The 23,778-nt window shown below is 40.7% G+C and overlaps 1 protein-coding gene across 1 annotated transcript in view; it reads right to left on the bottom strand.

Annotated features, from left to right (window-relative positions):
• Positions 1-23,778, bottom strand: part of CSMD1 (CUB and Sushi multiple domains 1) — a 1,175,554-nt gene that overhangs the window by 213,412 nt on the left and 938,364 nt on the right. The window contains exons 24-25 of the mRNA XM_063125095.1: positions 10,056-10,247; positions 2,403-2,529 (exon numbers count right to left, since the gene is read on the bottom strand). Of these exons, the coding sequence (XP_062981165.1) occupies positions 2,403-2,529; positions 10,056-10,247 (319 nt within the window). The remainder of the gene's footprint in view (positions 1-2,402; positions 2,530-10,055; positions 10,248-23,778) is intronic.

Genomic DNA, 23,778 nt, shown 5'->3' with positions numbered 1-23,778 from the left:
TTAATACTTTTTTATTATTTCAATTCCTATTTCAAGAGAAATGTATGATGTCACCAAAATGGTTCATAAATATGAGGGGGGAACACCAACTAACAAATATTTCTGGTTTTCTTTCCTTGTCACCGCAACCCTTCCTTACATTTAAGGACTTCCAAATGGAAAAAAAGTTAAATGGACATTAATACATTATTGGCTAAATATAGTTTGAGGTTTGTTATATATGGTAAAAAAAAAAACCCACACCAAACACACCTCATTAATAATGAAATCCTGTTCCTGTCTACTCAGAAATTCCATTGAGATTGATGCTCAATGGAAGGAGGGCTGTGATGTATGAGTCCGTCCATCCTAAACCCTGCAAGCAAGCCTTACAGGGCAGGGGTAAGGGATGTCATGGGAGTCTGCAGGGGTGTGTGGTGGTGAGGTGTCTGATGGATTCCCCTGTGCTCAGCCTTGCCAAACCTATAATGTTGCATAAATGGTTTTTTTGCAGCCACCATTTACCTAATATTACCTTCTCAAAAAAGACCAAGCCACCATTTTTATGCAATTTTTATGCAAGAGAATGGACAGCCCCACAGCGTTGTCGGGTACTCACCAGGCCGTCTAGTGGCTCACACAATGAGCAGGGTCGGGCATCAGTGACAGGTGTGAGTGGGGCTGTCCATCCCTAGGCAGGAGGAGCAGCAGAGGTTTTTACATCCTCTTCCTCCTTTGTTGTAATTATTGCTAGGTGGGCCTCTGAATAAGGATGTATGAGCGTTTCATTATTTGCTTGCAAAACCTAAGGGTATGCCCTGCTCGAAGCCCCAAACACAAGTGCGAGTGAGAGCACGTGTCCACTGAAAATCTTCTTAAATTGCTGGACATGTGCTGATGTACAATTTGCGCAACTTCCCCAGTTCACTCTTGAGCAAATTTTGTAATTTGCCCAAATCTGTTCTGTAGACGGCAGGCATCAATTAACATTAGACATTCATAGCTACAAGTGAACAAGAATATTGGTGGTTATAGAAAGTTAAGTGTCCAATCAATTATGTTATAAGTCAGGCCTGACTACACCTGAAGCATGAAAATATCTGTACAGATATCCATAGCCTCTTACTAAATTAGAACATAAGATTCTGGAGCAGAAAGCTAAATATAGTTTATCACCATTTCCACAGTACATAGCACAATCCACATTTTTAAAACATTAGAAATTACATATGATATGAAACACTTTCCACAGTGCTACACTTTTATTGAAAATGGTCACCATTTGAGCCTGTTTTTCTACTAGCTGTAATAAATACGGACTCTGAAGGCTACTAATAAGTAAATATTAAATCTGTTTTCTAGCTACAGATACTTGTTTGTAATTTCTTATTTCATTCTATATTAATTTCACATTTGCCATTCCTATTAAAATGCAAATGGGGCACTGAATTCACTTGTGATTGAGTGAGTGTCTTTTGGTCTAGTGTTAGGGGAATACATTTATCTTTCTATTTCTAGGAAAAAGAAAATGAAATTGTGTGAAAAATGTTATCAATTTCTCTGAATATGTATAAGGAAACTATTCAGGCAAACAGGCTTTTCTAGTTAAAGTTTAACCTATTTAATATTAGAAACTTAACTATTTAAAATTTAAACAGTAAATACGTTATTTAAAAGTACACTCTATTATCTTTCTACTGCCAATTTTGAATTTTTGTGTGTATGTGTGTAGAAAAAAATGGTCATATGCTATCATTCCTAGGAGATTGCTATCTCTCTTCTACTGAAAAGACGGGCAGTTTCCTTGCTGTGGAAATGGGCTTTCTAATGGTTTGTGAATTACATCCGAAGTACAGATCAGTTTAGCTGCGGTAGGGCCAACAGTTACTTTGCTACTGTTGCTACAGCCAGATACAGTCCTAGCATGAAGAAAATATATATGCCATAATATGTTGCGGAAGAAGATTGGATAGGATCCCATGCTCTCATTTTTTCCTTTGCAATTTAAGTTCATGATGAAAGGAAAAACCAAGTAGTGGCACAATAGCATGAATGGCTATTTCTGAATTTATGGGCTTCTGTGCCGACACAGTGATTTAGAGCAAAATGCTAAACATGTTTACTCAGAAGTAAGTTCCACTGAGTTCTATGAGGCTCACTATTAAGTATTCACATCAAAAGATCTTTCTAGAGGTGTTTGCCCTTTCATTTGTATAAAACACCTGTCTGTTATTTAGGAAAACAAATAATTTCTAAGTCCAGCAAATCAGACATTTTGCCATCTTGCAAATTACCTCTTAGAAGGGGAAGAAACTGCAAGGTCACTATATAATATTTGAAAAGTTAACATACAGCAGTTAGACAAAACTATAATGCTAAGACTTGAGCAATACTAAATTTAATCACTGAAACAGCATACATACCTAATTGTCCTCCCTGGGTCTGCTTCTATAATCCAAGTACAATGAAGATTGTTGTCATATGGAGCTGGGTAACCTGGAGACAAAATGCGACCTGAACTAGCAGCATGAATTCGCCCACCACACTCAGCTGAAAATAAAAGGGGGGGGGGAAATCACTTTTTTAGCAACAAGTGCCATGAGTAGTTCAGGCAGTTTATCTTATAGAAAAGTTCAGCAATGTAATAAGATGGGGTGGAGGTTACTCTGAATTATCTCTCAAGGATCTCCTGCAAGTCTGTGGTTGCGCTATGAGTGGGTCAAACTGGATGGATAAGTTTTGCGAGTGGAGGAGAAAGCATGAAATAAAGCCACTGACACCAGAACTTGGGATAAACTAGGGCCTCTTTATTTAGACAGCAAAGGAGATTCAGCCCCTCCCTGGATCTGCATGTGAAAGTGTGGGAATCTGTATGTCCTTATCTCAGGCAACTAGCCTGTCTTTATGGGTGAGCTCTTAAACCAGGAGTCAGGTAAACCCGGCATCTCTCTTATGTGACACTTGAAAGTGTGGGGAGCCTGCCCCACATCATCCCCACTCAAAACCAGAAAACTCTGAGTAGATGAGCCAGGAGGATCTCCAAAGGCATATATACTGTATATTCTGACTAGACAACCATAAACTAACGAGGAACAGGATCTCCAGCTATGCCAATCACCCAAAAGTGCCGGAGTGGTCACCAGCCCTATTCTGCTAAGCAAATTCTTGCACATCCCACCAACAAATCAACCAATTTATCCACCCTCCTAATAAAACCTCCAGTATAAGTGGGAGAACAGATTTATGAAAATTAACTGAATTACAACTGTCCTCATGGACATCCAATTGGTGTCTATCAGACTCAATCATTACAGGCCTCAGAGACCTAACAGTTTACCATGGCCTATAATTGAGTTAGGCCTCTACTGGGGCATTGTTTATATGGCTAATGTGCCAACTGTATCCATTCTTGGAGATGTCTGATCAGGTCACAGTAACACAAGTTTTATAGTCCAGCAGATAGGTGAAATAATTGCGACTTTGATGATAAAAGCATGAAATTCAGCACACTTGTAGACCATACCATGTTGAATATTTTTTGGCTATAGGGCCATCTCAGATTTGCCCTGTAATAAAATTGGCAGCCATTTTCAAATATGGCCACCATTCACTATTACGATTCCTCAATTTTTGGAGAATCATGCCAATTTTAGGGTTTATGAGCCCTGATTTATTTGAATTATAACTTTAGAAGTGTACAAAAAGACTAATGGGAGTTAATAACAGAAAACCCTTTAGGTTCTGTAATAGAATATAAACCTGTGTTGTTTTTTTAAAGCTAGGCATTAGGGGGAAATAACTAAAATAAGAACAGAATGATTGCTGTCTATTTCACGTAAATACAATGTTGTCATTACCAGGCCTACCACACTAAATGTTTTTTTCAAAGTCAAATACACATGGGATACTGTTGGAAAACCCACCCACCCCAATTCTTATTACTCAGTACAAAGTGCGCCATTAAGAGAAAGAGCAGCACACTGTAGAGCAGCCTTGCAATGTCCTCTACGGCCCTTCTTGCAGCCACATCGTATAAGTTCCCTACAAGCTTGTGTAGCCTCTGGTAGGGTTTGTCCAGCATATTTCCCTTCAACCCTGGTCCTTCTTCTTCCACCTCCAATCACTCGGTCAGGGAAGCTGTGGTTTTTTGTGATCATAATTTGGGCCCAGCAGTGACTATCTTGGTAAACAGTCCTTTTGATATGCTGAATGTGTAGGAGGTAGACCGCCAATTGCTCTACCTTTATGCATGAACAGCTGCTTCCTTGCATCATTAATGTGCTCTTCGGTGCTGGTACGGTCATACAGCAAAACTACAAAACTCTCCTGTGGCTTCAGCCACTCTTCTACTGCCTGCTGTCTTGGCCTATCAGCCAAGGTTCAGAAAGCTGAGGTAACATATGTCACTCTTCAAGCTTTCATGCCTATACATACACAGATAATGTCTAATATTGTTACATACTGAAGCTGTAATTTGATATAGGGAAGGACAACATCAGTGTCATAATCCTGGGATGTTTTTGCAAGCCCTGGTCACAGCATGTTGACAATGGCAGCGCTATCAAGAATGCTCACCTGCACTATAAGATTGGAGATTTTTTTTCCTCAGTGTGAGCTTGTTCAAACAGTGCAACAAATCTGACTTTGTTCCTGTTTTCAGACTCCCCATCTTTGACAGTACTGGGGGATAGGCTTGAGTCTCGTGGCAAAAGAAGTAATCTAAATCACCATTGTGTATCTGGGATGCAATGTAAAGTTTAGAGAAAACCAAGAAGTCATTTCTTAGGGACATAAGTTACAGCTGCTTACTTGACTTTTCTCTGACTGGAGGATGGCTGAAGATATGGAGGTTGTTCCGTTTGATAGGATCTATGGTAAATTTGTATTGGTTGGCAAGCCCTTCACTGACATATGTTTCATATTGGGCAATTCCAAGTTCCTTAATCTTGACTAGTGTGTCTGCCACTGCTGGATCTACAGTGTTTCTACTGTCAAGTACAATAAGATCACAGCTGTTTTCACTAAATGGATTTCCCATATCTTCTATAGCTTGAGTAAGAGACTGAGCAGATTTTGCAAATGCCATCTGTGAATGCTTTTTGGCCTCATGATGCTGGTCATCCCAAATTCTTCAGTTAAGCAGACCATCTTGGGACCAGTCACCATCCATCGACTCAGAGCTGCTGTGTTTTCTGTTAGGCCTACAGCCCCACCATCACCTTTTACAGATGCATTATTCTGCTCATGGGCCTGGTCAATGGCAATAGCAGAGAAGGCACATCTGGATGTTTTGTGATAAATTTCCCTTTCATGAATTCTTCATAGATTTTACAATGACATTCTTTAAGTGGAACCATATGACATAAGTAGACAGGGATCCATCTTGCATAGCGGGTATATGGTCCAGTGCAAAGAACCAGGGAACAATCTTGGACAGGGCTTTGATATAGAGCTGGAAGTCTCCCTCTCATATCACTCTCACATAAATCATCAAGACAAGCTCCAACTGTAGAATGATGTACCAGAATTGGAACTGGGGGCATAAGTTACTTCTTTCCTTACAACAGTGTTCAAGCAACAAAAAGTGCCCATTGTCTTCTGAGTCTTTGCTATCCTCATTATAGGCCTGCTGGAGAAGTACATAGAGACTACTGGCTGTGAATTGATGAGCCCTACAGGTGTGTGTCACATGGGACGCTTGTATAGATGAATCAGCTTTTCCTGCTGTAGTAGCACCAGCCTGAACAAGCACTCCAGTCCACCCGCTTTCATCCAGAAGATCTCCAAGGACCTTGAGGACCATCATCTCAATATGGAGCCCACCAAACATTACAATACATTGATGCTAAATGTGAGTTGTTGGACAGTTCCACTGGATTTGTTTCATTGTGCTTGCACACGTGAGTGTGTATGGTAGATGTCTGCACATGTATTTACATGCCAAATTCAAGCAAAATCACATTCATTTTGACCCACAGAACATCAAACATATAATAGGGCAGATTGAAAATGTTTCTTAGGACCCCATTTTGAAAAATGTCCACCATTGCTCTTAGGGGCAAAATCTGTGATGGCCCTATAGCTTAAAATCTTCATTAGAGTAAGTCCTACCTGTGCCCCAGGTCTCATGCTTTTATCATCAAAAGCACGATTCAGTCAAATATTGCACCTATCTGCTGGACAAAACTGCTTGCACAAAACTGCTATATATCGTTTTGACTACTGTACCAGGTTCTACAGAAACTGCTTTTGAAAAGTATTCAGAAACTTCAGCTGGGCCAGAATGCTGCAGCCAGATTGTTGAATGGATCACGTGACTGGTTACAGGATCACGTGACTCCCTTGTTTCCCTTGAAAGAGACTAGCAACCTGGTTATGTGCTTGTTATGACCTATAAAGCCCTATACAATTTGAGACAAGGCTATTTGAAAGAGCATACTATTTCTTAGTTATTTGATACCCACCAGGTTATTTTAGAGGGTTACCTTTCTTGGGAGATATGAATAGATTTAAAATTGTCTTGCTATGTATGACATGACTTTCATGTAAATGCGGGGTAGAGCTCAAAATGTATTATAATGCTCTGTTCATCTAATGAATTCACAATGTTTTATTTATACAAATCTCATCAATTCCACTGTAGAATGACCAGTATTTGTTAATCATGTTACAGAAGAACTATTTATACAATAAAACTCTTTTATGCTCTGGAACGTAAACTGCCTGCTGGAGCCATGTATTAGTCATGCCTATTCATTGCTCATTGATTCCAGAGGTTTCTAACAATGTTTTCTAACCTCCACTCTTAGGTTTGGTAGTAGTATCGCATAGAAGTAATTAATGATGCTTTCAGAGTAGAGTTTATTTTAAAACAAGCTGGTAAGTATATGAAGGAAGAGAGTGGAGCAGATTAAAACCTTAGAATTTTGGGACTTGTAGAGCCTCTAGAAGAAGTGAAAACTACTAGATGATACTTGGAAAAATCATATCTAAAGACAGTAGTGCATGCACTGGTAACCTCAAGGCTTGACTTCCGCAATGCATTGTACATAGGACTACCATTGTACCTAGTTCAGAAACTTAAATTAGTTCAAAATATGGCAGCCACGTTGGTCACTGGAACATCTAGGGGTGATCATATTACCCCAACAGTAAAATCTTTCCATGGGCTGCCAATTAGTTTCTGGGTGAAGTACAAAGTGTTGGTCATTACCAATGTGGTAATACCTGGAAAAAACCTTTAAAGCCCTACATGGTTTGGGCCCAGGTTACCTGCAGGATCACCTTCTCCTGTACAATCTGCCCTGCACACTCAGATCCTCTGGGGAGAACTTACTTCAGTCAGCTAAAACTAGGTTGACAACTGCTATCCAGAGGATGTTTTCTTCTGTCGCCCCCAGACTGTGGAATGGCCTGCCGGAGGAGATTCATCAACTTAACACTCTCTCTGAGTTTAAGTCAGCCATAAAGACTAATCTCTTCTGACAGACCTACTCAGATGAATGTTAACCAAGAATTTTTAAGATCTGTTGTTATTTTGATGCTGTATTGATTTTATTTGCACTTTTAATTAATTTTATATATCTGATTTATACTGTATTTTACTAATGTTGTTCCTTGCCTCGATCCAAAGGGAGAGGTGGGTAATAAATAAATTTATTATTATTATTATTATCGCATAAACAGGCCAGAGCATTTTCATTTCTTGTAGTCATATCTCTGCTAAATAAGAATAATCCTTTCTTTATCTTTATAGAGGGTTTTTATTCTCACATTTAATGTGTTGTGTTGTGCATGTATCATTTGCTAACAATGTACACCTAAATAGGCTATTTCAGGTCTTGGTCAGTCAGAATCAAATTTTTTTTATATAACTGGCAAGAAAGATGACATGACCTTTATGTCATATATGAGTTTGAAAGAACTGAGAGAATAGATTAAAGACATAAGGGTACTCAATTACTTTTGCTTTCCTTGATTTAAAAGCTCTCTTAAACAAAAGTGAAAAGGTACTTCATAGAGTTCATCTACACATCTACCTTTCCTTTACTCAGATAAAACTGATCTCAGGTTGCTTTGGGTTAGAAAAAATAAAACCACAGAGGAAAGAATCAAAGAAATCTACTTAATGGGAACTATTAGTGTAGGGCAGAAAAGATTAGAATTTTAAAGTGTTCTTATTACATGAAATGTATACATGCTTGCCTGATCTCACAAAAAGGACCGTTAGTCAGTAGGGATGCTCAGAAAAGAACTTCAGGGGCTTGTAAAAGGTTACCTCAAAAGACAGGCAAGTTCTTAAAGCCCCCAAGTCCTCCCAACAAAAAGATGACCCACAAGGAGTAGATTCTGGTTGATTTCATCCCTGCTCCATAGGAAGTAATAGAGCCATAGATTCCTATAAAGAAAACTGGTGCTGGGAGTGGGGTGGGGATGAAATCAATGGGGTTGGGGCAAAAGCTGTCCTCTCCCTATGGATGAGCCATGGGGAACGGCTTTTGGACCACGGCTACAATTTGTCCCCGCAGTATATTTCCCCAGTTTTCTAGGAACTAATGGTGATTCTGGATATTCCTACTTAGACAAACCTTCTGAGGAATTCCAAAAAGAAACTCAAAGACTTTTGATAAGGCTTGGGAAATTTCTCATGGACTGTAGGTATATATACATTCCTAAGCTGCATCATATTTACTGAAAAACCAAATCCAAGGTGAAGTTAAAGATTCATATGCAAAAGATGAGAAGAACTTTGAGGGGGAAAAAGGAGTTTTGGTAAGACAAACAGGATTTCTTTGAAATGGTTCATAAATCTCTAGTTTCAATATGTATATTTAAACACACTTGTATAGTGTGCACCATGATATTCTGATATCGTGCTCTAGCTAAAAGTGGGCTAGATGGAACAACTATTAGGTGGATTCACAGTTGGCTACAGAATCGGACTCAAAGAGTGCTTAACAACGGTACCTTCTCAAACTGGGGAGAGGCAACGAGTGGGGTACCGCAGGGATCAGTCCTGGGCCCAGTGCTCTTCAACATTTTTATTAATGATTTGGACAAGGAGGTGCAGGGAATGCTTATCAAATCTGCAGATGACACAAAATTGGGTGGGATAGCTAATACCCTGGGAGACAGAAATAAACTTCAAAGTGATCTTGATAGGCTGGAGTACTGGGCTGAAAACAACAGAATGAAATTTAATAGGGATAAATGCCAAGTTCTACATCTAGGAAATAGAAACCAAAGGCACAGTTACAAGATGGGGGATACTTGGCTCAGCAATACTACAAATGAAAAGAATCTTGGAATTGTTGTAGACTGCAAGCTGAATATAAGCCAACAGTGCGATATGGCTACAAGAAAGGCAAATGCTATTTTGGGCTGCATTAATAGAAGTATAGCTTCCAAATCACGTGAGGTACTGGTTCCTCTCTATTCGACCCTGGTTAGGCCTCATCTAGAGTATTGCGTCCAGTTCTGGGCACCACACTTCAAGAAGGACACAGATAAGCTGGAGCGTGTTCAGAGGAGGGCAACCAGGATGATCAGGGGTCTGGAAACAAAGCCCTATGAAGAGAGACTGAAAGAACTGGGCATGTTTAGCCTCAAGAAGAGAAGATTGAGGGGAGACATGATAGCACTCTTCAAATACTTAAAAGGTTGTCACACAGAGGAGGGCCAGGATCTCTTCTCAATCCTCCCAGAGTGCAGGACACAGAATAATGGGCTCAAGTTACAGGAAGCCAGATTCCGGCTGGACATCAGGAAAAACTTTCTGACTGTTAGAGCAGTATAATAATGGAACCAGTTACCTAGGGAGGTTGTGGGCTCTCCCACACTAGAGGAATTGAAGAGGCAGCTGGACAACCATCTATCGAGTTTGCTTTTGGGGTGGATTCCTGCATTGAGCAGGGGGTTGGACTCAATGCCCTTCCAAGTCTACTATTCTATGATTCTATGAGATTATATAGCATTTCAAAAGACAATTATCAAATAAATGATAATGAATAAACCATAAGGAGAAATATTACAGCTTTAATGCTGAACTCTTACATTACTATATTCTCTGATATTACCTATACAAGTAGGCAAAGGTTTGTCCCAAACTCTTCTATCTCCACTTAGGCAGGTAATAATACTACTGCCATGCATCATGTAGCCCGGATTGCAACTATATAGAATAACAGTTTCGGTGTAATGCCCTTCATCGCGGATCTTGTAGCCATAGTTTGGTGTTCCAGGGTCCTCACATTTCACTAAATCAAAACCTGTAACGAAAAGGAAAAACATTGAAAAGCAACCCTTAAATCAATCGAATTGCATCTGGAGCTACATGATTATTCATTTTGTTTCATTATCAATAACTAAGAAGACTCTGCAATGCATTTTGTTATTAGGAAATTGCACAATAGTTAAGGAAAGATGACAAAACAATTAAGGTTTTGATCAGGTGAGGGAATGGATCTGGGTCCTTGTCCATCACTATGATGCGACCTTTTTATTTAACTTATTTTGAACATGCTGCACAATACAATGAAATAAATAAAATAACAGGAACATGGAAAAAGAATGAGAACATTTTATCATATATTCACTATACTCAGGATGCCTTTGGATTGACAGTCAGTGGGCTTAATCACATTATACTTACCCCGACCTTGACTTTATGAGTCGTAGGAAAGCTACGATGGTCTCTTCCCACCTGCCCATCAGGTACACCTATTTCACCACTCTCACCCTTGTCTATACCTGGGTACATCTGAATAGATTATATGTACTGTACTGTATATATAATATATACAAGCCCAAAATGTCTCATAGGAATTCCAGGTTGTCTGATACAGATTATGTTATTCATGCCTATACACATTGCAGTTTACACATGTATAACCCATTGAATCATTACACCCTTGTATAGACGTCTGGGACTATGGGTGGTGGGACAGGCATACCTGGTGAGCAGGGAGAAGTGGAGACCTTGGTCTCCCACCATTCATAGGGATAAGACTGCTGAGCTTATGATCCAGTCTGGGCCAAGGAGTTCCTTCATTTCACATAAATGAGATCCCCAATTTTGACTTCAATATTCTCCAGTTTGGGGGCCTCCTGATGTTACTTTTATGCTATACATGAGAGCTTTTGAAGCATGGCTCATTACTGTGTCATTAATGTAATGTTGGAGGACAAAAATATAGCACATTTCTTGAAAACTGGACATGTTTTACTACTTACTGGAGAAATAATACGCAGACATCAACTAATATTACGTATTTATTAAACCTATTGTGAGATTTAAATATGGCAATTGAAATAGTGATGTATTAAATTTATTACTTTAGTTTTAAAGTTGTTCAAATGTATGGATGTAAAAAACTTCAGATTTAGAATTTCAGATTTTCCAAACAATTTTTTTTTACAAATTAGAGGCACTGCCATGGGGAGTCCATTTGCCCCAAGTGTGGCCAATTTATTTATGACGTCTTTGGAAAAATCCATTGTTTGTCACCCTAGAAATAATCTCTTTCATACGGATATTTTGGTCTATAAACAAATCATTGACGATATTTTTTGATCACCAATCCCATGAGATTAACGGATCTTTTTGAAATGATGAACACAATACACCCTAACATAATTTTTTCTCTCCATTCAGGCAAGCATCAAATCCCATTTTTGGACACGGAAGTCTATCACAGTAATGACAAGTTGTGTGTGAGAGTATTTTCAAATCCTAATGACAGGAACTCTTTTTTACACTATACGTCTTTTCACTCAGCTCAACTATGAAAAAAGTTATGGTCAATTTCTACATCTAAAAAGAAACTCATCTAAGCTAACTGATTTTTTTCAACCAAAAAATTAGAATACAACACAGCATACAGTAAATAAAAATACGACTAGCACTGATAAATACAGCCTAGTAGGAGAAATATAATCCTAATTCAACAATTCAGATTTAGGTCTCAAATGCACCCTAAAATAAAATATATGCTTGTATAAACAACTTTATATATGTTTTATAAAATTCAATTAAAGTATTCTTGGATCGTGTGAAATAAATTCATGCCCTGTACCCAACAATCACATGAGATGAATGCAGCTTGTGAAATCCACCTTTCCCTTCCCCTCCTCCCCACTACAGTCTCGTACTCTCCCCAAAACCCCTCTTAGAAAGTCATGGGCCCCATGTGAACTGTGGAAGGCTGTGTCATGCAAGGTTGTGGGGGAAGGAGGAAATTACCCAGCAGCAGGCAGAGCGATCTCACACTGCCTTGCATTCCTCTGGCACAAGATTATTCTGCCAACAGCAGCCCTATATGGCAAAGCCTCAGGAGGGAGCTACGGCCCTGAGAAAATTTTCAGGGAGTAACAAGGGCTGCAGCTAGAAGGAGGTTAAAAGAAAGTTCTGTTGTGCAAACTACCTTCCACTCATGCAACCTTTACATACAACTCAACATGTCTTTCTTACATACATGTTCTCCTTCTGGAAGTTGTTGGAACATTGGTGTGAGACTCTTCCCACGTGGCTGGGGCTTCTGACATTAATTGAGGAGCATAGGAAGATGCTCCTAGCTCCTGTGATATAAAAACTATGCCTGGGTTCACATGGCACACTAATCAATGGTATGTCACTCCTGGGAGCAACCCATGAGGAGTTAACATGTCATGTGGTGGGCGTTCTCCCCACCCATGAGGGGGTTCTTACCCATCCTCGTAACTCATGTGATGTAGTAGGTGTAAAGGGGCCTGCAGTGGCTTACCATGTTATGTGGGGAGCTCTCATGCACTAATACAAGTAGTTAGAAAGATGGTTGGAAACACTGATGATGCTCTGCCTCACTTGGCAGATATTTATGCCAAGATCTGCTATGCAACAGAGGCCCGGCCGGGGCAAGCCAATTTCCTCTGCAGTAGCCGCTGGGATGCATGGCTGTCATGGCAGAAAAACATCAGAGGAGCATGGCTACTGGAGGAAATAAACCACACTGCCTGGCATGATTTGTCAGTCACATGGGGGGACCATACTTCCCCTTATCACAGCATGGTTCTATGGCCATCATTATCCCACATCCGAATGTGCTCAATGTCAAAGGTGTTCCTAATCCCTCTTGATGATAGCCTTATGGTTTTTTGTGTTTTTTTGCTCTACTTACTTTGCCTGATGATGAGCTCTGAAAAGCTTCCAGCACCATATTTAAACTACAGTTTGGTCAAGTGGAAGATTATCTCACAGATTCTACTACAGTGCTACTTTTCAGTACAAGGAGGTATCATCAATAATTGTTCAAGGATCTTCTTGTCTTCCCGATATATCCAACCATTTAGGATTGGTGGCAGGTTGAAATGTCATCGCTGCATGTTTTTTTCCCCAAAGGCTCCAATTAATTGATCACCTTACCCATGCAAATACTTGCTTGCAATACGAGAAATTTTATCTTTCTTTTTAACAGAAGTGCTTTCGAAACACAGTTGTGGTGGGATGATGAGGTAAGAAGCTTCAGAAGCAGTTTTCAATGCAGCACAGCAGAGGTGCTCTATTAAAAATAAAGCTAAAAGTGCTGCTGTACGCATGGATCCTTCTGTGTGCTTCTTTGGACTGGAGTCAAAGAGTGTACCTGAAAATAATTGAGTATTTCTGAACATGTGATCTGTGATTCAAATGACTGTAATCCAAACTTGCTGGAGATTCTCAGCAACAAATGTCAATCATACAGACATCATGATGAATCTGTTTACTGGTGCAGGTACTTCGATAGGAAGGTAAAATGCATCTTCAGAAAATACACTGATAGATTAGAAGGCAGGTCGGATTAGAGTGTTATTAGGCAGGAACGCACACTATTTACAGTGACAAATGCAGTACACAAAGAAGAGACATTTCATCCCAGTGTATAAGCAGTGATACACTGCATGTTGGAAGCATTATACTTAACTGCCTGTCAAATGTGTTAGTGGAAAAATATCATCACTTATCAAACCAAGTATATTTAAAAGATTGAATGCAAGTGGGTTGCCCACAGGGTTGAATCTGCACTCATAGACTTGCATTTTCACCTTGCCATAGAAAAAGAGTAATAATAAAATAAAATGATATATTTCCCTTTCGGAAAAGAGTTGACCCTTAAGAACATACTTGTTTGTTGATCTCCTCAGGCAAAGTATGGGAGAAGAAATGCACTTTAAATTCCAAAACGGTGAACTAAAAAATTGACTGTTGCTGTAAGCCAGGTCCACTAACTACTACAGTTAGTGTTCCGAGAACCTCTGCTGCAACATATCATCCCTCTTGGGAACTAGGAGGGTGTGTGTGTGGGGGGGGGGGGGAGCAAGCTGAAGCTGAATAAATGTACAATTAAAAAGATACTCCACAATGCTGTGGAAGTCCTGTCAGCTCTCTTTTCATATTAATTTCTTTCTCTAGTATTTCAACGAATGTCAGCCTTGTCCATTTCCCTTTTAACTCACTTCCTCATCACTGCTGCTACTGTCTTCTCATCTAGCTGGGAAACATAGAAGGATGTGTGAGAAATTTGCTCCATCAAGGTTATTTTATAGCGTTACCCAATTTGCACCTCCCAGACCTGAAAGTGAACCAAGCACAATTTCTTGTCAAAAATCCATATATTTTCAAGCTTGTGATGCGTTCTGCAAAAGAAAAGTGTTCGACAACATGCATACGTTTGGAAAATGCCCAAAGAAAAATGTGTACATTTCCAAATTACGCACAACATCCCAAAATGCATGTTTAAAAATGCACACAAAAATGTGTACATTAATGTGTACGTTATGAAAAATGCATCCAAATTTCCATGTGGTTTTTTTAAATCGTTTGCAAGCTCCTGAAGAAACTGAACAGAATGAGCTTGACCTCAAAAAGATAAAAAATAAATGGCCATCTCATGGAGGCCCAGATTGACAGATCCATCCATCCTAGGCAAACAAAGCATCCTGCATCTGGGTGCCCTGAGGCAGGGAGAGATTGTGCCATTTCCATCTCAAGCACCTGTTTGTGAGACACTTTGTTACTCAGCTGGAGGAGGACAAGATGAAAGCAGTAGTGAACTCAAGCAGATAAGTGAGCGAGACTGGAGGTGGGAGAATGGCATATCAGTATTCAATTTGCTACTACGCTAGAGACAGATCTTAATATGAAATCAGAACTGACAGTGCATCCATGGCATTGTGAACTTCCTTCAAATCGTGCATCTATCTTCAACCTAAGCAGTCACCTTTGCTACCTTGCATTACAAATTATCCTGTAGGCCATGAAGGCTTAAGAAGGGACACAGAGAGTCAGGAAAACAGATACCTCTACAGTGTAGTTAGCTTTCTCCACCCAGTTTCCAGGTAATTCTAATCTTGTACCTATGCCCTGCTTGACATATTCTAGTATATAGGTGTAGCAAAACTGCCAGTAGCCCTTTACTTAGCTACATTTGGTCTTGTAGAGGATCCAGGTAGGAAAATTGCCTAGCTACCCATCGCTTGTATGCTCCTTGCCAACACTCAAGAGGTGTGGGGAACATTTTGCCCCATGTCCCCCCCCCCAAAGAAAGGGGGACTCTTTAAAACAATTGCCTCTGTATTTGCCTTGGTGCTAGCATACTACACGAAGTCTGTGAGGACAAGAACGTTTCCTTATTTTTGTTGTGTGTGCACAAATACCACACATACTTAAAACTTACACTCAGAGCCTGCTGCCCATGATGACTGTTGCTTCTGAGTAGGCATGTAGAGGGATGCTTTGTAGTGGATATGAGTGAGAAAGAAAGAAAGAAAGAAAGAAAGAAAGAAAGAAAGAAAGAAAGAAAGAAAGAAAGAAAGAAAGAAAGAAATATTCTGAGAACTTGTGGCCGAGTTCAAAGGGTTGCTTTCCTGTGTGGCTCTGAAGATTATCCTCCTCCTCCTCATTATTATTCATGATGATGTGTGACTGTGTGAATTCCCCACATCCTGGTTTCCGCTTATGACCTTAAAGTTCATGGGCATTAGTTTCCCCTTTCTGTGGAATGGGTTCCTTGCCTTTGAGAATTCAAAAGCCAACTCCACCTCTGGTAACCCCAATGAGGTCTGCCTCTGGTGACGGCCCCCAGTCTTGGCTCCACTACCACCACTTCTAGTGGCCCTCTTCTCCACCCGATCAGCCTCAGTGGGCATCAACCACCATAGAACACCTCTGAAAATTCAGCTACAAACTCTTTTAGGACAAAAGCATATGTTACTTTGAAGACATAGCTGACACATACATCTTTTTATCCTTTCTGACTCTAGGGTAAGCGCACACTGGTATAAGGGGCAGTCCCCCACTGCAGTCCCAATCCACATCATCCCCCGTCCTCACCATGCCTACAAAAGCCTTACAAACACGCCCAGCATAGCTTGGGTGTGGTGAGGTCGTTGCGGGTGGGGGTGGCGCGACGAGGCGTGGAGAGCATCCATTGGCCACCAAGGAGAGGAGGGGTCCCCATGCTTATTTAAGGGGGGGAAACTTACCCTCCCCTCCTCCTTTCTTGCAAAGCAGCTCCCTCCCGCCCTTCCCTGTAGGTAGTGTGGTTTATCGGTTGTCACTAGGAGGCCAAGTAGGAATTTTTTACTTATTACCTACTGTTAAGATCATAAGTTTTTTCGCCTACTTCACACTGCAAGACAGGCTAGGGTGTAATAAATAGGTTGATTGGAGTTCTGTTTCGGTCACATTGGTTGGCAGGGAAGTGGACATCTCCATGTGTTTAGGGCTGGTGAGCATTCCACGGCACCTAGCGGTGATGGGTAAACACCTGAGGCTCAACAGCTGCGAACCTTACGGTCCAGCTGGGGAGATAAGGGTTACCCTTGAGACCGACCCTTCTCACTCACCCGCACACTTACGTCACGAGGAGGGGTGACACCGGAAGGTCTCCCACCTCGAAAGGGGGAGCCAAAGGGTGGCGGAACGTTTTGCGCCACCCTCTGGACAGGAATGTTTCGCCCAAGAGAATACGGATTCATGCCGTTATAGAGGAGATGCCCGCTTAGGTTACCCTTCTGCAGTTGTGTTCAATAAATGTGGCCCAGTTTTAACCCAAACTATTGTGTTGCCTCGTTATTTCCACACTCCACTCACCGCAATATATATTGCTAAATAATAATGCATTTGTTTTAATGGATCACTATTTCTCAGTTACCCTGTTCAGACAACATGTTAAGCCACGGTGATTAAACATTTTGAGCTAAACATTATAGCTTAGTGTATTGTGTGAACCATGACTTAGTATGTTGTGCAAACCATTTCTAATCATGGGGGCTACATAACTATGATTGAAACATGTTCAATATTTGCTGCAAAAGGGTTAGAGGCCTAACCATGGCATAGTGTGTTGTCTGAACAGGCCCAATATAAATTGCAAGCATGGTGGGCAATCCAGATCAGGGCCAAAGAGTGGGAAGGTTTAAAAGTTCCATATTCCTCTCAGATAGGTTCTGAATCTGGACTGGGACCCCTGTGCTTACTCTAGAGAGAAAACAAAAACAAATGTGTGCTTTGGGTCTTGTCCCAGAACCTTCTTTCACCACTTCACGGTAAATATTGTTAGGCATGAGAGATTATAATGACATTTAAATAGCTTCCTTTCAAAAGAAACACTTTGTTTCTGATAAAGAGAAACAGAAATTCAGAACACTGAAATGTAAAAACTATTTTACCGAAGTGAGGTTTGGGATTAGAGCAGCTAGTTAAAAAAAATTAAAATACCAGTATTATGTTTTCCTTTGTCGCAAACTGTTCTATTATAGCGGGGTTTGTTATTTTGTTTCCATAAACCTAACTACTAACATTTTGGCTATGACAGCTGTTCTTTTAAACCTAAATCTCTTTTCCACCTACACTCTTCACCAGCTTTCTTCCCCCTGCTCTCCTTCATAAACCTCAACTACTCCTAACTGTCACATCTAACTGCTGGCTCTCTTAGCACCTGCTTTTCCATTTTAAGATTCTCACAGGGGTTTCCCTCACTTAGTGCAGGGCCACTTCTCCTGACAGTCAAGCATAAAATTAAAAATTACCTCAAATACACATCAGTTTAGAATCAACCAAACAACAATTATACAGTACAAAATCTCACAACATTTATATCAATTATATAGCAATATTGTCCCCAAAATACACATTTTAAATCCAGTCACAGTACATTTTGTCACAATAGCGTTTGGCTTAAATGCTTCAGTATACCCAACTCTTTGAAATGCAGCGTACTAGAAAATTTAAATTTGTTTAAAAGTGGTGAGGAATGCTTCAGTAGTTCACCGAGGAAGTAACATTGAATCTGGCAGTATTTCCGCTGCCACTGTTCTATTGCTTTACCTATGCGGAAAAGAACACTGGAAGTGCCAAGTGCATTTTAATTCAAATAGAAGTCAAAATGTTCAAAATTATATTTATACCTTGATTTTTCTATTGCATTTTCCTAGAATCCTGAACAAAGAAAAAGTTAGTTTTGTCGACAGTGAAGTGGGAATCCTGACATTTTCCTTTCAATTACTCAGAAGTCACTATAGAGTGAGAAGAAGGGAGAACTTACACTCTTTCCTTCCTTTCCTTCTCTTCCAGCTACCTCCCCATCTACCAGAAGGAAAGATGCTTATCTTATCAAAACAGCAGCTCCAGTTATGCTGGGGAAATAGATGGAGATCCACAAACAGAACTATTCGTCAGGAAGATAGAACAGACATGATAGTTCTTCCCCATTCAGCCTCCATGATTCCCAGGAGCTAAGCCAAAATGTCTACATAATCCCACTGAGATGAAGGGACCTCTCCTTATGCATGCGTTTGGGTCTCTTTCCCTGTCTGACCAGGGCGCAAACTGCTCTTCCACTGCCCCCCTACAAAACTTATTGTTGTGTCTTCAAGTCAAGACAAGGTAACTCTAATGAATGTATCTCAGGCTACACCATATATATGGAAGGAACGTGTGCAATTATTTGATGCTTTCAATTCGTACAAATCAAAATGAGGTAACATAGTGCCTTTTCAGTGAAGAAATATTTCTGTTGCATCCTTCTATCACACTGTTCAATCTCTCCCTTTAGGGGCATCCGGCTCTCTCTAAATGCCAAATGAGCTGTATTTCTGTATTGTCAAATGACAAAATGCCTTTGAGAGCTATAAACAAACAAACAAAAAAACAGAGTTCAGGTAAAAGGACCATAAAGTAAATTTATGTGAGCACCACCAACGGCACAATACTATTTTCTAGCCTCTCTGTTTGTCAAAACTTATCAACTGTCTCACAGAAATTGCATTGCTTATTTTAAGTCTAATTCCTTAGCCTCTATGAAGGCATTTACAAGCAAAAAAGCATTCTAAGGTTTCTGTCACTTTATTTTAACCTCTAATGTGATAAGACTTTTTACCTGAGTTGAAGTGTTATGTAGTCTGACTGCAGAGAACATAACAACTTAAGTCTCTCTGGCATCAGAATTACATTTTCTTTCCCTCTCTTTCTCTTTCCCTTCCACCCCTCATCTCTCTCTCTCTCTCTCTCTCTCTCACACACACACACACACACACACACACACACACACACACTTACTGGAAACTTTAACTGTCAGAATATGTCATTCTACAAGTTTTGAATTACTTGTTTGTGTTTTGTATGCTTTGTTATATAGGAACATATGAGAAATATTGATTCCATTTAATAATATATTAGTGCCAGGCATATACGCTTTCCCTTGTACTGTGTGTGGCGGAAGAAAATAAGTGTGTGTGTTTGTATGTGTCCAAAAAGCATCTGCAGGGAGAAGGGTAATTTGAAACAGGGTCATGGCATATGAAAGGGGATAAACCCTTTCCCTCATACCAGTTACCCTATGTAAATTTCCTCTTCTCCCCTCCACCCCAAACTGCTATTACTCGAAGAGGGTAAAACATATAGAGGTAGCCATGTGTTAAGAGGCCCTTTAAAGCCCCATTTACAGCAGAGCAGGGGAAAATGTGCTTTCCGGAGGCTACGGAAAGTGCATAATTCCCCAGGCACGCTAATAGCAGTAACCATTAGTGTGCCTGGAGGGATGGCTTTGGAAAGCACACCTCCCCAGGGTGGACCCTCACCTGGGTGCTTGGACACAGGTCCACTCTTGTACTGGGTGCATCCAGTTGTGCATGAAGGCCAGAAGCGAGGGGGGTCCCCTGCCCTCACAGACCCAACTGGAAGCTCTCAGCAACTCTAGCGCTACCTTTCCTAACCTGTAGCATAGATTATTACTAAGCTTCTATTATTGTGGTTTTGAATAACCTCCAAATATTTTGAAGTGATTTAACACTCTTGACTCTTCCCAGTTCCTTCATTTTAGAAATATTTCCTCTTTTAAAGTCAAATGTGATTTTGTTTGCAATTCCCCACTTAAATATATGTTAAATCTAATAGAACTGTGATCACTGGCCAGATCTACACCGAGCAGGATATGACACTTTGAAAATGGTTTGAAAACTGTCTATGGTTTGTGTTCTGGGCCCCAACAGTTGTCACTACAGTTAAAAACCATTTTAAAGCAGTAGTTTAGATCCTGCCACTGTTTCCACTGTTCTCTAGGTCAGCAACCTTAACTTCAAGGGAACAAACCAGCTCCCTGAGAGTCAGGAGCTCATGACATTAAGCACACACCTACAACTTCTGCCCAACTGGCAGACAGTCGTACTCTTGGCATGCAATGAGACATGCTGGACAGCCCTAGGAGTATATGAAAATTTCATTTTTGCTTGCAAAACATGCAAGCATACCCCTTTCAAAACTCTGAACATAAGTATGAGGATAAGTCCACCGAACATATTTCAAATTGTCTAACACATGATCACATTCATCTTATTCCCTATTTCCAGTTCAATTTCCACATATTTCCTAATTTGCACAAATCAGCTCCGCTTTAGTCTAGAGTAGGGCTGTGCAGAGCCTCAGCCCTGAATCCAAGCCAAGGCGAGCTGATTCAGCCCAGCCCACCACGGTTCCGAGGCAGTCTGGGGTCAGCCTGAGGCATCCTGAGCCGAAGGTGAACAGCTCTGAAGCCTAGGGCCGCTCCAGAGCCGCACTGGGGCCTGGCCTTACTTTCCGCCACTGCTGTTGTCGTCACTGCCACCACCTAGCTTCTGCCGGCTGCCAACAACCCTGACGATGGGAAGAACTAGGCCCTGTGCAATTTTAAGGTATCGTGGTGGTCTGATGACCATAAAGGCAAATCAGGGCAGCTTAGGGGGCTCCAAACCAACCTCTAAGCCAAATTGGGGGGGTCCCTGCACACCCCTAGTCTATAGAGAAAATCTGCACAAATTTCAGTAGATTTGTGCAAATTTGGGGATATCTGCACAAATCTCTCCTTCTATTGTGGCTCAATTTGCACAGGCTTCCAGTACATGCAGAGCGAGCAGCGATCATGAATGAGTATCAGGCACGAGTTGAGTCTAGATCTGTACAGGGTAACAAAAGATCAGACTTCCACTACTGAGAATCATGGCAATCTTTGTTTGTTTGCCTGCCCCTAGATAGTCCCCACACCCCTGCTGGCTTCCCACCTTCATAACGGTCCCCATCCCCCATGTAGTTCCCAATATAATTATACTGCTGAAGTCAAGAAAAGAAATGGAGATGATCAGAAAGTTTAGGGAAGCATGTGTCGTTTTACATGCATATTGAAATTGTATCTTAAGGATATGATTGTAACACATTTGAGGGCATTTACATGGATATGATTCTTAAAGTTACATTGCCTCTGATCCAGGTCCAGAAGTTTTGCATCTTTAATTAGAGTGCAGGATTAACATTTTCAAGGGGATTAGACAACGTCCCAAAATTACCAGACCCAGTGGCAGTATTTTGTTAATGAGTAAAAGAGTAAAGAAATTTATGACACCATGGGGAATATGTTTAAGAAGCACGTTCTTTTCCATTTGTGGAAACGTGATATAGTGCTCCATTTCATTGGCAATTCAGATTTCCTATCAATACCTTGAAGATTGCTAGACTTGAGAAGCTGGGAGAGACAGCTTGGTGGACAAGACCTTCAGGGACCTAATAGCGGAGTCCCACTCCCTCGGTGACAGCACCTCTGCTGACACAGAGAATGGGGTGGAGGAAGTCTTAGCGAATGAGAGGGTCAATCTGAGAAAGAGGGATAACAAAGTTATCCCTCTTATAATCTTGTGCAGATGGGTCGCTTCTTCCAGGTGCTACAGAAGCCACATAGATGCCAGCTGCTAAGAAATACTATTCCTATATTATCCTTTCATAAACTCTCCATTCAGCATTTGGCCAGTCCAACAAAGAGAGAGAGAGAGAGAGGTCATGCAGTCCAACAAAGTTTATCAAGGTAATTAAGGAGAATTTCTGACACAACTTGGAATTACAGATTTACACTCCCATGACAAATGGAAACTATGGGCATGTCTACACTAGCCCTTTCTTCACGGTCGTTCCTGGATTATCCCTGTGCATCGAAATGATGCACAGGGGATTTGGGGAGGCAGACAGGGATGACCACTGCATTTTCCCAGAATAACTGGTTGCCCAGTTACCCCGATTTTCAGCACAGTTCCAGGACCATCCCAAGGACTGTGGCTGGTGTGCTGCTAGCTCCCGGAACCTGAAATGAGCACGGAGCTGTGCAGGGTGGCTCCATGACCATGGGGGCCCAGCAATTTTGCCATCCCAGGGATGGTGGGGGTGGGTGGGTGGGCGTATTTTTCTGTTACCTTTTTTACCTTGTTTTTCACCCCGCATGCACACGTGTGGCTCCTCTTTAAAAAAAATGGTGGCTGTGATGTCCCTCTCTTCCTTTTGGAACATTGTGCAGCAGTCAAGACGCTGGGGAAGGATTGCAGAAGTAGGTAAGTCTGCGATCCTCCACCCTCCCTCCCTCTACACCCTTAAGGTGTAGACATGCCCTATATTTATTAATCTTTCTTTCATGTGATTATTGACATTTGTACAGGGAAAAGAATTGGACAAAGAATGAAGATCAAAGTTCCAGATCAGGAAATCCTGAAAAAAAGTTTTTTTAATAAATGGTAAAATGGCCCTTCTTTTAAAATATAAGAAAAGAAAAGTGCTGGATGGTATATCAGCTATCTTTTCAACATATAACAACAGTATAGAAAAATCACAGCCCACAACAAATTTATTTTCTGGTTTGTACTGCGTGGCTGCCCAGATTATGCCACTTGTGGTACAAATGGATGCATATGTGTACTATTAATCCAATTTCTTCTTTGACTTCTCACATACTGTATGCCCGTGATTCTTATTGCCTGGCATATTAGGCTATTCTAATTGTATTCTGAATGACATTTTTAATGTTTAGGGTAGCCAGCCAAGCAGAAGAATATTTGCCCCTTACTCTGCAATGACAAAGTCTTCCTGCTGGTTTCAGAGTTTTAAAGCCAGGCCCAACTGTGGGGATGCCTGAGGCTATATCATCTTCTCGTCACAGCACCTACTGGTGTCCTGGCAAGGCAAGTTTTAATTGGGGGAAATATACAGGAAATTATTGAAAACAAGAAGTTACACAGGCTTTACTTGTTTAAATCCAAAGAAACGGTGGTCAAAACACAGCATTTTTCCCCCTTTCCTTTTCTTTTCCAATCAATGTTTCCTTTTTAAACTTGCACACTGAAGCCATTCAAGTCCTTGAAGAAAAAAAGAAGACTGCAAAAAGACTGGGTTTCTTTTTCTATGTATTTTTTATCCTTTGAGTAGGAAAATTAAATAATGAAAGAAAGCAAAACAATGAAAGGACTAAATGTTAACTGTGCATGATTTTGTAAACCTTT

Source organism: Elgaria multicarinata, chromosome 4 (genome assembly GCF_023053635.1).
Source record: "Elgaria multicarinata webbii isolate HBS135686 ecotype San Diego chromosome 4, rElgMul1.1.pri, whole genome shotgun sequence".
Taxonomy (NCBI): domain Eukaryota; kingdom Metazoa; phylum Chordata; class Lepidosauria; order Squamata; family Anguidae; genus Elgaria; species Elgaria multicarinata.
The sequence above is the reverse complement of the archived record's forward strand: the minus strand, read 5'-3'. Positions and strand labels throughout refer to the sequence as shown.